The sequence below is a fragment of the Manis pentadactyla genome, chromosome 17, assembly GCF_030020395.1.
Source record: "Manis pentadactyla isolate mManPen7 chromosome 17, mManPen7.hap1, whole genome shotgun sequence".
NCBI classification, from domain to species: domain Eukaryota; kingdom Metazoa; phylum Chordata; class Mammalia; order Pholidota; family Manidae; genus Manis; species Manis pentadactyla.
This window is the reverse complement of record NC_080035.1, coordinates 58,380,076-58,393,522: the sequence shown is the minus strand read 5'-3', so window position 1 is coordinate 58,393,522 and position 13,447 is coordinate 58,380,076. Positions and strand designations below refer to the sequence as shown.

The following is a 13,447-nucleotide window of genomic DNA, read 5'->3' as shown; positions in this document are numbered from 1 at the left end:
ATAGTACTGGAGGTCCTAGCCACGGCAATTAGACAACACAAAGAAATAAAAGGCACTCAGATTGGCAAGGAAGAAGTTAAACTGTCCCTGTTTGCAGATGACATGATATTGTACATAAAAAACCCTAAAGAATCCACTCCAAAACTACTAGATCTAAAATCTGAATTCAGCAAAGCTGCAGGATACAAAATTAATACACAGAAATCTATGGCACTCCTATACACTAACAATGAACTAGCAGAGAGGGAAGTCAGGAAAACAATTCCATTCACAGTTGCATCAAAAAGAGTAAAATACCTAGGAATAAACCTAACCAAGAAAGTGAAAGTCCTATACCCTGAAAACTACAAGACACTCATGAGAGAAATTAAAGAAGATACCAATAAATGGAACTCATCCCATGCTCACGGACAGGAAGAATTAATATTGTCAAAATGGCTATCCTGCCTAAAGCAATCTACAGGTTCAATGCAATCCCTATCAAAATACCAACAGCATTCTTCAACAAACTAGAGAAAATAGGTGTAAAATTCATATGGAACCACAAAAGACCCCGAATAACCAAAGCAATTCTGAGAAGGAAGAATAAAGCTGGGTGGATTACACTCCCCGAGTTCAAGCTCTACTACAAAGTCACAGTAATCAAGACAATTTGGTACTGGCACAAAAACAGACCCATGGACCAATGGAACAGACTAGAGAGTGAGCCCAGACACAAACCCAAGCATGTATGGTCAATTAACAGAGGATAAAGGAGCCATGGATATAGAATGGGGAAATGATGGCCTCTTCAACAAGTGGTGTTGGCAAAACTGGACAGCTACATGAAAGAGAATGAAACTGGATTATTGTCTATCCCTGTACACAAAAGTAAACTTGAATTGGATCAAAGACCTGAATGTAAGTCATGAAACCATAAAATTCTTAGAAGAAAACATAGGCAAAAATCTCCTGAATATAAACATGAGCAACTTCTTCCTGAATGCATCTCTTCAGGCAAGGGAAACAAAAGCAAAAATTAACAAATGGGACTACATCAAGCTAAAAAGCTTCTGTACAGCAAAGGACACCATCAGCAGAACAAAAAGGGCAGCCTACAGTATAGGAGAATATATTTGTAAATGACATATCCGACAACGGATTAACATCCAAAATACATGAAGAACTCACATGCCTCAACACCCAAAAAGGAAATAACCCTATTAAAAAATGGGTGGTGGATATGAACAGACACTTCTCCAAAGAACAAATTCAAACGGTCAACAGGCACATGAAAAGATGCACCACGTTGCTAATTATCAGGGAAATGCAAATTAAAACCACAATGAGATATCACCTCACAGCAGTAAGGATGGATAACATAGAAAAGACTAGGAACAACAAATGCTGGCGAGGATGCAAAGAAAGGGGAACCCTCCTACACTGCTGGTGAGAATGTAAACTAGTTCAACCATTGTGGAAAGCAGTATGGAGGTTCCTCAAAAAACTAAAAATAGAAATACCATTTGACCGAGGAATTTCATTCCTAGGAATTTACTTTAAGAATGGAGGAGCCCAGTTTCAAAAAGACATATGCACCCCTATGTTTATCGCAGCACTATTTACAATAGCCAAGATATGGAAGCATCCTAAGTGTCCATCAGTAGATGAGTGCATAAAGAAGATGTGGTACCTATACACAATGGAACACCATTCAGCCATAAGAAAGAAACAAATCCTACCCTTTGCAACAACATGGATGGAGCTGGATTGTATTATGCTCAGTGAAATAAGCCACATGGAGAAAGACAAGTACCAAATGATTTCCCTCATTTGTGGAGTATAGCAACAAAGCAAAACTGAAGGAACAAAACAGCAGCAGACTCACAAACTCCAAGAAGGGACTGACTAGTGGTTACCAAAGGGGAGGAGTGGGGAAGAGTGGGTGGGGAGGGACGGAGAAGGGGATTGAGGGGTATTTTGATTACTATACATGGTTTGGGGGGGATCAAGGGGAAGACACTGTAGCACAGAGAAGGCACATAGTGACTCTGTGGCATCTTACTACACTGATGGTCAGTGGCTGCAATGGGGTATGTAGGGGGACTCAATAATATGGGTGAATGTATTAACCACATTGTTTTTCATGTGAAACCTTCATAATAGTGTATATCAGTAATACCTAATAAAAAAATATGGCTACATGCAAATAGTTTATTAACACTTTCATTCCCAAATGGAGCAGGGGTTTCTTATTCAATTAAAAATTTTATATACCCATTATCAGAGATGAGTTAGTACCCACATTCATGGGAGGAAAGCCCTCCTTTGAGAACAGTGCATTGCGATGTGAACAATCTGAGAAAAGTAATCAACTTCACCATATCTTGCTCCTATCTGTCACGCCTTGGGAAACAATTCTTTGCATAAGAGCAGGGACTCAAAATGTCAGCTATTCTTATTTCAAGTTTCATGGAGTCGTCCCGGTTTATTGTAGTTACCCTAAAATACTCATATGCCTAAATCTCTGTATTAAGAACACTATTCTTATTTCCATGCAGACAGTAAATCAAGAAGACATACTAGCCAGCTCCAAGAGATATAGTGCAGTGTACAATTCACTAAGAAACCTGAAGAACATGTAAGACAGGTGATTCATATAAACGGTCACTATCACAGAATAGTAAGCAGCACTAATGGCTTATGTCTATCAAGTGCACACTCTGCTGAGAAACACCAAATTTAATTTTAGCAAAACCCTCTAGGGAGGTACTATTATTACTCCAATTAACAAATGAGGAAACAGGCTTAGAGGTGTAGTGTTCAAGGTCACACAGCTAAGATTCCATCTCAGAGACTGAGCTCTTCACCCGTCTCGCACTGCCACTCTTCAACTCAGCTACCTTGTCTCTACTGTGAAATCTCCAGTCAAGTTTCCTACTTGCCCTTCAAAGTTTACAGTAGATGCTCTGTAATACCCTCTTGCAATTACTTTCTAAACTGCCCAGCCTAAATCAGGAATATTTCTACGTATACTAATAATCAACCTGCTAATACCTGGTTAACAATTACTATCTGGTAAATGAAATAATCTTTAAAACACATATAAGCATCAAGTTTAGTGTCTAAAATACTAAGAAGTTCAAAAGGCTTGTCCAAAACTACACAAATGCCAACTTCAGTCTTCAATAGGGTTGCTGAATGATACTGTCACATAAACCAAATCTCACGACAGTTCTGTAGGCTTAATGCTCCCAGAGTGGAAAAGAACATTTTTAAGTGAAGATCTGTAGAACACACAAGCTTACCTCCAGGTTTCCCCATCATGCCACACCAAGCAGTCATATACGGGGCCAGGATCACTGTATTTTTTCTCAAAAGAATTTAGTAATTCCACTTGACTTTGGAGCTCTTCCTTGAGTAGTTTATTTGCCTAATCAATTAGAATATATATTAATATTAGCACATTTTGTGTTCCTGAAAAAGTTAATATTAAATACAACCAAAGAAACAGCGTGACCCAACAGTAAAGTCACTTTACCCTAGAGAAAGGTAAGAAAATTTTCTTTCTACATCTATGCAACTTGTAGCTCAACTTAATGTAGGTATCAATTAATAAACTAAACATTAAAAGAAAACGTCTTTTACTCAATCTCTCATTCACTTATTCCATCTGCTTTGAGAAAAATAGTACTACACGTTGGTCCTTATCATTTGGCCAAGATATGTATTGCTTACCTGTCTGTAATCTGTATAACTCATTTCTAAAAGTAACTCTCAAATTGCTATAAAATAGGTTATCTATTTATTGACTTTAAAATTTTTCTATCAGGACCATTCCCATATCCAGTATGTTTAAGAATCCAGTAACAAATCCTGAATCATCTTTCTTTTTAGAATTTGGTAAATTAAATACATACTACATTTATGACCATGTACATAGAAACTATTTAACCACTGATAGACAAAAATAAGAATTTCACACCTAAGTATTTTTTAAAACTACATACTAGACTGCTCTATATTCACCTCAATAGTCCTAGTGAATAAAAATTTAATTTTCACATGTTCCAAAATCTTAAGTTATGCTTCATCTTTACTTATTCAACATATTCAACATTTACTATTTCTCAAAGGAATAAGACAATTATATAGACCTGTTTTCAGTTTACAAAATAAAATGGATAATTAAACCCAGATTCCTGTTGTATAAAGTTAGAAGTATATGTGTAGCACCTGAAATGCCATATTTAATGTGCCTGATCAGGACAAAGTGAAAGAGCTGTTCCCAAAGGATCCTGTACCCAGGTTAAGTAAATACAAGTTAAATGTGTGTATAGATCTGTTCAGCCAGCAGTCCTCAACCCCAACTACACAGCAAGTAAAGGTCCTGGGGAGCTTTTAAAAATGCCTCCCTGCAAGATTCTGATGTAATTCCTCTCTAGCTCACAAGCACTGGCAGTTTTAAAGCTCTTTGTGTGACGGTAACATGCTGCCAGGTTTGAGAACCATCATATGATTCCATTTTTGATGAAGGTCATGTATGCATTAAAGGAAAAATTTGGAAGGATAAACATCAAGTTGTTGTTATCCCTGGGGGGTGACACTTTGCATACCTGTGCTGTACAAAAGTTTCTGCATTATTTTAATAATAAAGCAAGACATCATTTTTATTTTATAAATCGTCTTAAAAAACTTAACTGCAATTTAAGGATGTAGAACAATGGGAGCTCTCATATACTTCTTGTGAGAATACGAACTGGTTCTACTGCTTAATGCTCACCAGAAGACATGTGCAAGAATGCTGAAGAAAGCAGCCAAAAATGGAAAAAAAGCAAGTATCAATCTGCAAGGTGGACACACAAACTGTGGTTTACTCATCACACAGCAACAAACGTGAACAAACTACTTCAACACCCACACATGGACGCATCTCACAAACAATACTGAGCAAAAGCAACCATACGTGAAAGAACACGCACCACTTTATAAATTCAGAACAGGCAACACAGAGCCAGATGGTGGGTGCCTCTGGGGAGGAGGGAGAGGAATGATGAAGAAGAGACATGAGAAGGAGGTGGGGCACTGCTGCTTGGGAGGGCTCACTTTGGTAATTCATGACAACACACTTCTGACACATGCCCTTTCAAACACCTGTATTGTATATCACATTAAGAAGTTTAAAAAACTGACAAATACATATGTAAAATGATTTCAGGATACATAATAAAGGAAAAGTAGTAAAATTAAGCAACTTAAAACATGTGTAAATCAGTCTATTCTCTAAGAACTCTATAGTAATGTTTAAATAAAAGCAACTAGCACCAACTTGGGAAGGGCAATTGCTGGTGACATCAAATTCTTCCTGTTTTCTACAGGCTTCTGCAAGCGCCACTCTGTGAACAGGGTCCCAGATTTTTTCCTTCCGTTCTTTCTGCAGAGACAGAAAATTGCCTTAAAAGAGGTTGACAAATATTCAGGTAAATCTAGACAGTCTTTTATACATGGACCTAATTGTTGTTGGCTGTTGTGCTACACAATTCTCATACAGAGGCTAATAAAAAAATAATTGATCATCAAGTTGATAAGGCAAAGGATCATTTATTAAAAACTGATTAGGTAAAGTGCCGCACCTAAGTTATAAGAGAACACACCAAACCACATCCAAATGTCTTTTAAAACATCATATGCCCAATTTAAATCCTTTCAAGAACAAACAATGCTATGTTAAGACGACTGACTGAATTCCCAGTCATTTAAAGCATAAGCAGTATTTTAGGCCTTTATGAAATTGGGAAATGCCTTAAGCTAAGTGGAAGTAGAGGACAGGAGTGAGACTCCAGCTATATTTTGATGGACATACAGGCTTCCTCCATTCCCTCCCTTGCTAACTTATTTTTTTCCTATCCTCGTTGACTCGATAGGGTTCCCTGTTACTGAAATTGGTCTGACCTTCATCTTCACTGTCTTGAACCCCCAGTGCCTCCCAATGGAAGTCTGCCAGTTAGAAAAAATCCTTTCCAGTACAATAATCAACTCGACTAGGGCTAAAGCAGGAGGGTTGGCTTTCACTTAACCATGCTATCTTTGCATGTTAATTTGAACCTTATCAACACAGTTGATTAATTTAATACAGTGCATATAAATACTGTGCTATGTGTATTTCAGCCTGAAATTATAAAATATTATCCAATAAAAGTTACATATTTTCTTTTGCAATATTTTTTGGCAGAATGATTAGAATCTGACAAATAAGTGAAGGTTATATATGTAATATACTCAGGAACTTATGGTTCACAGATCCCTAGAAAAGCAAATAACAAAATTCTGATTAGGTGGAACAATATTTTGATTAGTCTTACCCATCGGGCTTATTTTCGAGTATTATATCTTGTCTTACAGTTGAATCCCTAAACCCGTATCAGCTACTGGAGTTAAAGCAATTTTCTAAAGTGGCACTGTCAAATCCAGGAGCCACTAGCCACATGTTGCTATTGAAACTTAAATCTTAAAATATTACATAAAATTAAAATTTCAATTCCTTAGTCATACCAGTCACCTTTCAAGTTCTCAACAGCTGTTTGTAACTAGTGTCTATCATAATGGACAGATATTGAACATTTTGAACACTTTCCTTATCATTGAAAGGTCTACTGAATAGTGCTGTTCTAAAGCAGGCTCCTTGTCACTCAATTTGCCATCTTATTTCTCTAATCACAGTTTGCAATTGTTCAGCAGCTTTAGAACTGAGTAACCCTTTAATACCGAATGATGACTAACTAATATCAAGAAGGGCAGTTTAAACAGTAAGAAAACAGGACAAATAATCATAGAAGCTATAGAAATGGGAATAAATAAGGCAGTCAGAACTTTAAATCAACTATATTTAGCCTTTTTGAGGTAAAGAAGTCCTTAAAAAATTCAATGAAAGTTATATTCCATCACCCAGATAAACGAAAATACACAAAAATTTGAGTATAATTTCAGTGTATTCATTCTCTAAACATACCCATGTATCCAAGATTAAGAGCCATGTTGAAATGGGTAACCAGTCCAATGAACAGTATCTTTCTTTAAGCAGTCATTGTTTGAAAGCCTCCCACCCTCCAAAACAATTAAGGTTAGTAAGATTTTATGAATTTCTTTTCCTTTGGTAGGAAAAAATCTGAGGGAGAAGATAAACCACTGATACTAAATTGTACATTACCTGTATCCTTTCCTTGAGAGCCTTTGGATAGAAGTCATAGCCATTTTTTATGCCAATATGGTATCTGCCGGAGGGATTTGTCCAGCTCACAGGAACCTATAGGAGAAAAATAAATTGTTGACTTGATAAATAGTTTCCAATTCCAATGACTTAATACTGGGGAAAAAGGATTCCACTTCTACCCTAGTGGTTCAACTTGGATAGGCAAGCTGGTGTACTAGAAGCAGTATTTTTAATATTCTAAGATGCCACTTACAGTCTCTCTGGCTCCTTTTTCTCACCTATAAATAAGATGGTTCAACTACCATACCTCTCATTTACACAATGCTCCATAGTTCATAAAGTGCTTTCAACATGTGCGGCCTCATGAATGCTCTGTCTTTAGTTCTTGAGCATCAGTGACACTGGCCTCTCCCCCACCTCCTTCCCATCCACCTGAGGGAGTGCAGTTCACAGAGCCTCTCTACCCTGAGCTCTTCCGTGAAGAAAAAGAACTGCATTCTCTTCTCCAGTACAGCAGGGATACTGTCTACAGACTAAAGAAGAGCTCTTTGAGTTCTTAAGGAAAAACTTCCATGAAATCACGTTAATTATATATATAACATCGTAGTCTTTTCAACTATCTCAAAGTATGAAAAATAACACTTAAAGCTTTTAATTAAGGGAGTGATGTAAAGAGCATGCCCAGTTTACAAATGGAAAAAGCAAAGAAGCAAAAAGAAATGAAACTCCTGGTCAAACAGCAGGAAGGCTGAAAAGAAAGCTGGAATCTAGTTCCATCACAGAGCCAAATAACTCATGTAAAGCATTCGGGACTTAAAGTCAAATAAATTTGGCTGTGTCACTACCTAACCAGATGTGACCCCCAGGCTTTTATTTACCCATGTGTAAAAGGGGAAATAATCCTCACCTTAGGAGTCTCACAAATAATAAAATGTACTGACCATTAACCAACTTGAAATGTCCATCAGGGCAATGTGAAGTATTCATGCTCTGTCATCACAGGACCCGTGGCCATCAAAAACAGCTTTCAATGTCTACTAATTATAAGGCTGGTTGATCCAAAGTTGGTTGACTCATCTATTCTCATTGGTGTAATATCTTTAACCAACTCATCCCCATGCCCCTCATCAAATTATTCCCCTGGTAGGAAATTCTGGATGAAATTTTCTCACAAATAGAGGAAAATATGCATAGGACTTCAAAGACCCATGGACTTTAAAAGGCCTGCATATCAGTAATCATTTCTGAATCAGGTGAATGTTTGCAGTACGTTAAATTTAAAATTTGGAAGACAAACTAACATCTTTCATTCAAAAACATATCAACCTTCTTTAGAGAACAGAGATTCTTAATTCTAATGTTCCTGCAACAGCTCATGATGTAACAACAATAATAAAGTGTTGAAACAATAAGGTAAGTTGTCACCGGTTGACAAATTCAAACAATATTTAATCACAGGTGTCTTGCTACACAGGTGGCTTAGTAACCCTATGTTAGTGGCATCTTCTTTGTACAAAGTGATTACAAAAAGCTGTGAAATGACAAAGGATTAAATGGAATAACTAATCAAAACAGCAGCAAAGTAAACAAGTGTTAAGACATATTAAACACAGTCATTTAAAATATATATAATACAATAAAAACAATTCAATAGACATTATTTACACTTAAGTATAAATGAGATCAAAATCTTCAGGGTCTATGCAACCAGATAATTCTCAAGTCACTACTATATACTTAGCTCAGAGTAAAGGCAAACTAGCTAGTTATAAATGCTAACTAAAAAAAAAAATTAGAAAATCATGGTTCTGCCATCTAACCTTAACCAATTTATCAACCAATAAGGCTGATTTTTATGCAAGAAACAATCCCTTTAATTACTAATTACAACTCTTTTCTCTCTTTTAAAGAGAAGATGCCTAATGAACATTTTCTTAACAAGTTAAGTGTCATTGTGAGTGTTTAGGTTTCGCACAGTAAAATTCTGGGTTTTTTTTGTTTGTTTCTTCAGCCTCTAAACTGGACTTCAAACTTGTCAGCTTCATGGTACTGCCAGCACACACGTACCTGCTCTCCTTCAGCTACCACTGCACTGAAATACAGCGCTACATCTAGCCAAGTCATTCACTATGTCAGGACTCACCATTTCTTAAGATGTGAGGCTAAATATTGATGATTTTTAAAAATGGCTTCAAGTTGAATGTGGTAAAATTTTAAAAAGCACTGTGCTCCCTTCCAAAATGCAACTAAAATTTGAGAAAGGAAAAAAGAAACTAAAAGAAGAAAGAAAATGGGCGTAAGACTTTAGAAGACCAAAGTCACCACATTTTCAAGGTTGCAAAGTAAAAGAAGGCACTGAGAATTAGTGGGGAAACTGTGGAATTTTAATGCATAGTGTTGAGACAACTGAGTCTTCAAATTGAAAAAAGGATATAGGACTCCTATTTTGAATTGAGCATACAATCAATCCCAGGTGAATTCTAGAACAAATATGATAAGGAAAAATACAGGAGAATATCTTCATAATCTTGGAGTCAGGAAGGATTTCTAAAGACTAAAAAGTCCTAATCAAAAGAGCAAAGATTGATACTCAACTATATTCAATTTAAGAACTACTATTCATCACATCACATGGAAAGGAAAAATACAAGTATAGAATGGGAGAAGGATACTTGAAAACACATATAATCAAAGGGCAGGCACATAGAAAATAGAACAAAATTCTACATTTCAGTAAGAAAACAATAGACATCTCAATAGGAAAAAAATGGGCAAATGAAAGTGAATCAGCACTTCACAAAAGAGGAAATCCAAAGTCTAAACATATGAAAAGCTGCTCAATCTTATTAGTAATCAGAGAAGTGCAAATTAAAGCCACAGTGTGATATACCTAGATTCTCAGTATACCTGAAAAATTAAAGAGCAAAAAAAACCCCAAGTGTCAGCAGTATGACTATTACAACTCTTATACACTGCTCTTTGTATTTTTGTACAAATACTTAGAAAACCTATTTGGTACCTATACACATGCTCATGGAATCTGTATAGAAGAATGTTCTTTAAGGAACTGTTAGCCACAGTTCCAAACTGGAAACTACTCAACTATTTATCAGTAGTAGCATGGACAGTATGTGGTACATACAAAGCATGGTATACTGCACAGCAATGACCAAATCATTACTACATGGATACTCACAGCCAAATTCCCAATCTCCCAAACGTTCAAAGAAAGATCACATAAAATGATACAGAAATCAAATATTCACATTAAGTTCACAAACAGGCAAAACTAACAGTGTATTTCATGAAACCACAAAGAGGAGGTAAAACCATAAAGGGGAGCAAAGAAATGATTATCACAAAAGTCAAAATAGGTTGTGATGTGGGAGAACACAGGAAGCTTGAAGTACGGCAATATTCTGCCTTATGTGGGTGCTGGATAAAATGGTGTTCCCTTTAACTGTTCGAGAAACTGTGTTATGCACTTTCCTTTATGTCTGTACATTTTGCCATGAAAGATTTTAAGCTTCTATTTACTTTTTTGCTTCTAGCTACTCATTGTGGAGTACCTCTGGTCAAAAGTAAATGACCACTAGTTTCCCAAGAAGGCCTAGGAATAGCATCCTTAGAGAATGAGATACTGGAATGGTCAAAGCAGCCTAACTAGTCGTTGATTTTAAACTAGAGAAGAATAAGACATTAACTGTCAGCGCTGTATGGGCTGTTTGGAAGCTGAAATAAAATACAAATATCTAACTCATTTTAAAGCATGTTTAAGCCAAAGAAACTTGAAGATTTTACTATGTTGCTTTCTGAAAATGGTGTCTGAGAGTTTCTGAAAAGAGTTCTGAGAGATCCAAACAGCGAGAATCCCGGTGACTAGTGACACTGTTCCTCTTAATGATTCTGGTGAAATAGCTCACCGCCTGCATGTCCTTGAAAAACAATAACTGGATATGTATGTGCATATGTTGACAGAGAAGGGATTATAAGATTGGTGGAAAGTATGAGGAAGTTAGATGGCCACCCATCCCACTGCTGCCCAAACCTGATCAACCGGACAACTGTCCCTACCTGAACCTGAACCAGAGAGAAGTAGGGATGATGGCTCCAGAGAAGTCATGCATCAGAGGAGACAGATGCTACATATGAAAAATCTGCAGAGGCCTCCCCAGGCACCTTTCAAGGCACGACTCCCTGGACGCTGACGGCCAGGCTTATTTCTCCCTCATCCCCACAAGCTCTGGGCAGAATAGGATAAGATTCTCTTTGATGTAATGAAAACACCTGGGTGGAAAAAAATATATGCTGATCTCATGGGGTCTCCCATGACAGGCTCATTGTCCTACACTGAGACCCACAGCAAGACCCTGCAGAATCCCCTTTCATGTGCCCTGCTACACAGAGGCAGCTAGGGAAGACCAGACACCTGCGGAAAGCTCACAGGTGAGAAGCAGAGCCCAAGTTAACTAGGAGAGACAGAGGATGGAAGAGAAGAAGAGGAGAGAAGAAGGAGAAGATAAGGAAGAGGAGATGAGGGGAAAAAAAGGGAGAGAAGAGGAAGAAAGAGAATGAGGGAAAAGAAAGAAGTAACTAGATAAAAACTTTTTAACAATAACGAGATAAAGTGTTTCATATGTGATATAAAAATATGCTCTGAGTAAACATGAACAGCCTTCCACAATTAAAAATAATAGGTAAAACTTAACAAAATTCAATACAAGTTGAGTAGAAAATGCTGAGAAAATCTTGGAAATCTCTTACAAGGGAAAAAATAAACAAAAGCAATGAACAAAGAATGGAGAAACTAAGAAAACTGAAGAATCAACACAAAAGGTCCAATGTCCAGCTAATGGGAGTTCCAGATAAAAGCACAGCAGAAACAGTAGGCAGGGGTAACCCAGGAGACAAAGCAAGAACATATCTCAGGAACCAAAGACCTGAGAGTTAAACCCTCTTCTTCCACTGTGTTAATTCTACAAAGTCTAAAACTAAAAATAATTTCAAAAAGTAAGACATATTAGCATGTTATTTAAAACTCCAAAGATAATTTAATATGTCAAAGATTTAATGCTGGTTAAGTGGGAACTGACAGTGACAGGGGAAGATGTTAGAAGCCATGTAGAAATAGGTGTCTTTTTAAACTCTGCAGACATATTGAATACAATTAAAAATTAAACCCCCCACTATATCAATAGGCAGAGAATACTTAAGGAGATAAAGAAATGTCATCAAATTGAGGAAAGTTGTAAATATCAATCAATTTCCTGATCTTATTTCATAGCATATACATGGCACACAAAATTCTACCTCTGAGTACTGATGATAATATCAATTCACATGGTTTACCTGAAGCATGGCTACTTAAAAAGAAACAAGTTCAGGATAATATTTTACATGATTCTAAATCTGCCTGACTTACTAGAAGTGCTCTCTAGTTTCCCAGAGTAACGTAACACACAGGAATCCCATGTTTCTCCCCGAAACGTACTCCTAATAACAAGGCTGACTCAGGGAAGACAGGCAAAACTTTAGTCATTCAGATGTGCAGAAACTCATTTCCCTGCAGTTCACAATCTTTTTTTTTTTTTTAAAGCACATGATACCTTAGTCAGCTTGGGGTCACTGGGAAAATACCAGAGACCAGGTAGCTTAAACACCAGCAATTTATTTTCTCACAGTTCTGCAGGCTGGGTGCATGAGATCAGGAGGCCAGCAAGGTTGAGGTCTGGTGAGACTCTTCTGACTTGCTGTGTCCTCATGTGACAGAGAGAGAAAGAAGGTGCTCCCTCATGAGGGCACTAATCCCATTATGGGGCCCACCCTCACTCGTTAAGTCTCACCACCATCACACTGTGGGGTGAGGGCTGCAAGATCCATGTCACATGTGTGGGGTCCATAATATATAGAAAAAGAAGCAAAACCTGGTTATTAAATCCTGCTGCTTGCTGGAGCAGGTGGATTCTGAGATGACCCACGCCTTTGGAGAGCCCTCTCCCTTTAGTGAAGGCAGGACCTGCAAATATCTCTCCAGTGATTAGGTTGTGGTAGGTAATATGGCCAGGGTGAAGGGATTTTGCAGATATAATTAAGACTCCCTAATCAGGTGACTGAATTAGTTAATCAAAAGGGAGAGCATCCTGGGTGGACCTGACCTAATCAGGTGAGCCCTTTAAACGAGACTGGGACCATCCTCCACCTCAGAGATTCTCCTGCTGGCCTTGAAGAAACAAGCTGTCACAAGTTCTACAACTACAA

At 37.4% G+C, this 13,447-nt stretch overlaps 1 protein-coding gene across 6 annotated transcripts in view; it reads right to left on the bottom strand.

Moving 5' to 3' along the window:
• The window catches only part of TPP2 (tripeptidyl peptidase 2), a 75,843-nt gene that overhangs the window by 54,131 nt on the left and 8,265 nt on the right, over positions 1–13,447 (bottom strand). For 5 of the 6 annotated variants that reach the window (XR_005026426.2, XM_057494597.1, XM_057494598.1 and 2 more), the window contains exons 3-5: positions 7,187–7,282; positions 5,309–5,413; positions 3,288–3,412 (exon numbers count right to left, since the gene is read on the bottom strand). Coding sequence is in view for 5 of the 6 variants with exons in the window: in XM_057494597.1 (XP_057350580.1) it covers positions 3,288–3,412; positions 5,309–5,413; positions 7,187–7,282 (326 nt within the window). In the remaining variant the exon portion in view is untranslated. Of the gene's footprint in view, positions 1–3,287; positions 3,413–5,308; positions 5,414–7,186; positions 7,283–8,130; positions 8,721–13,447 lie in introns of all 6 variants that reach the window. The other variant, XM_057494599.1, reaches the window with a different exon arrangement.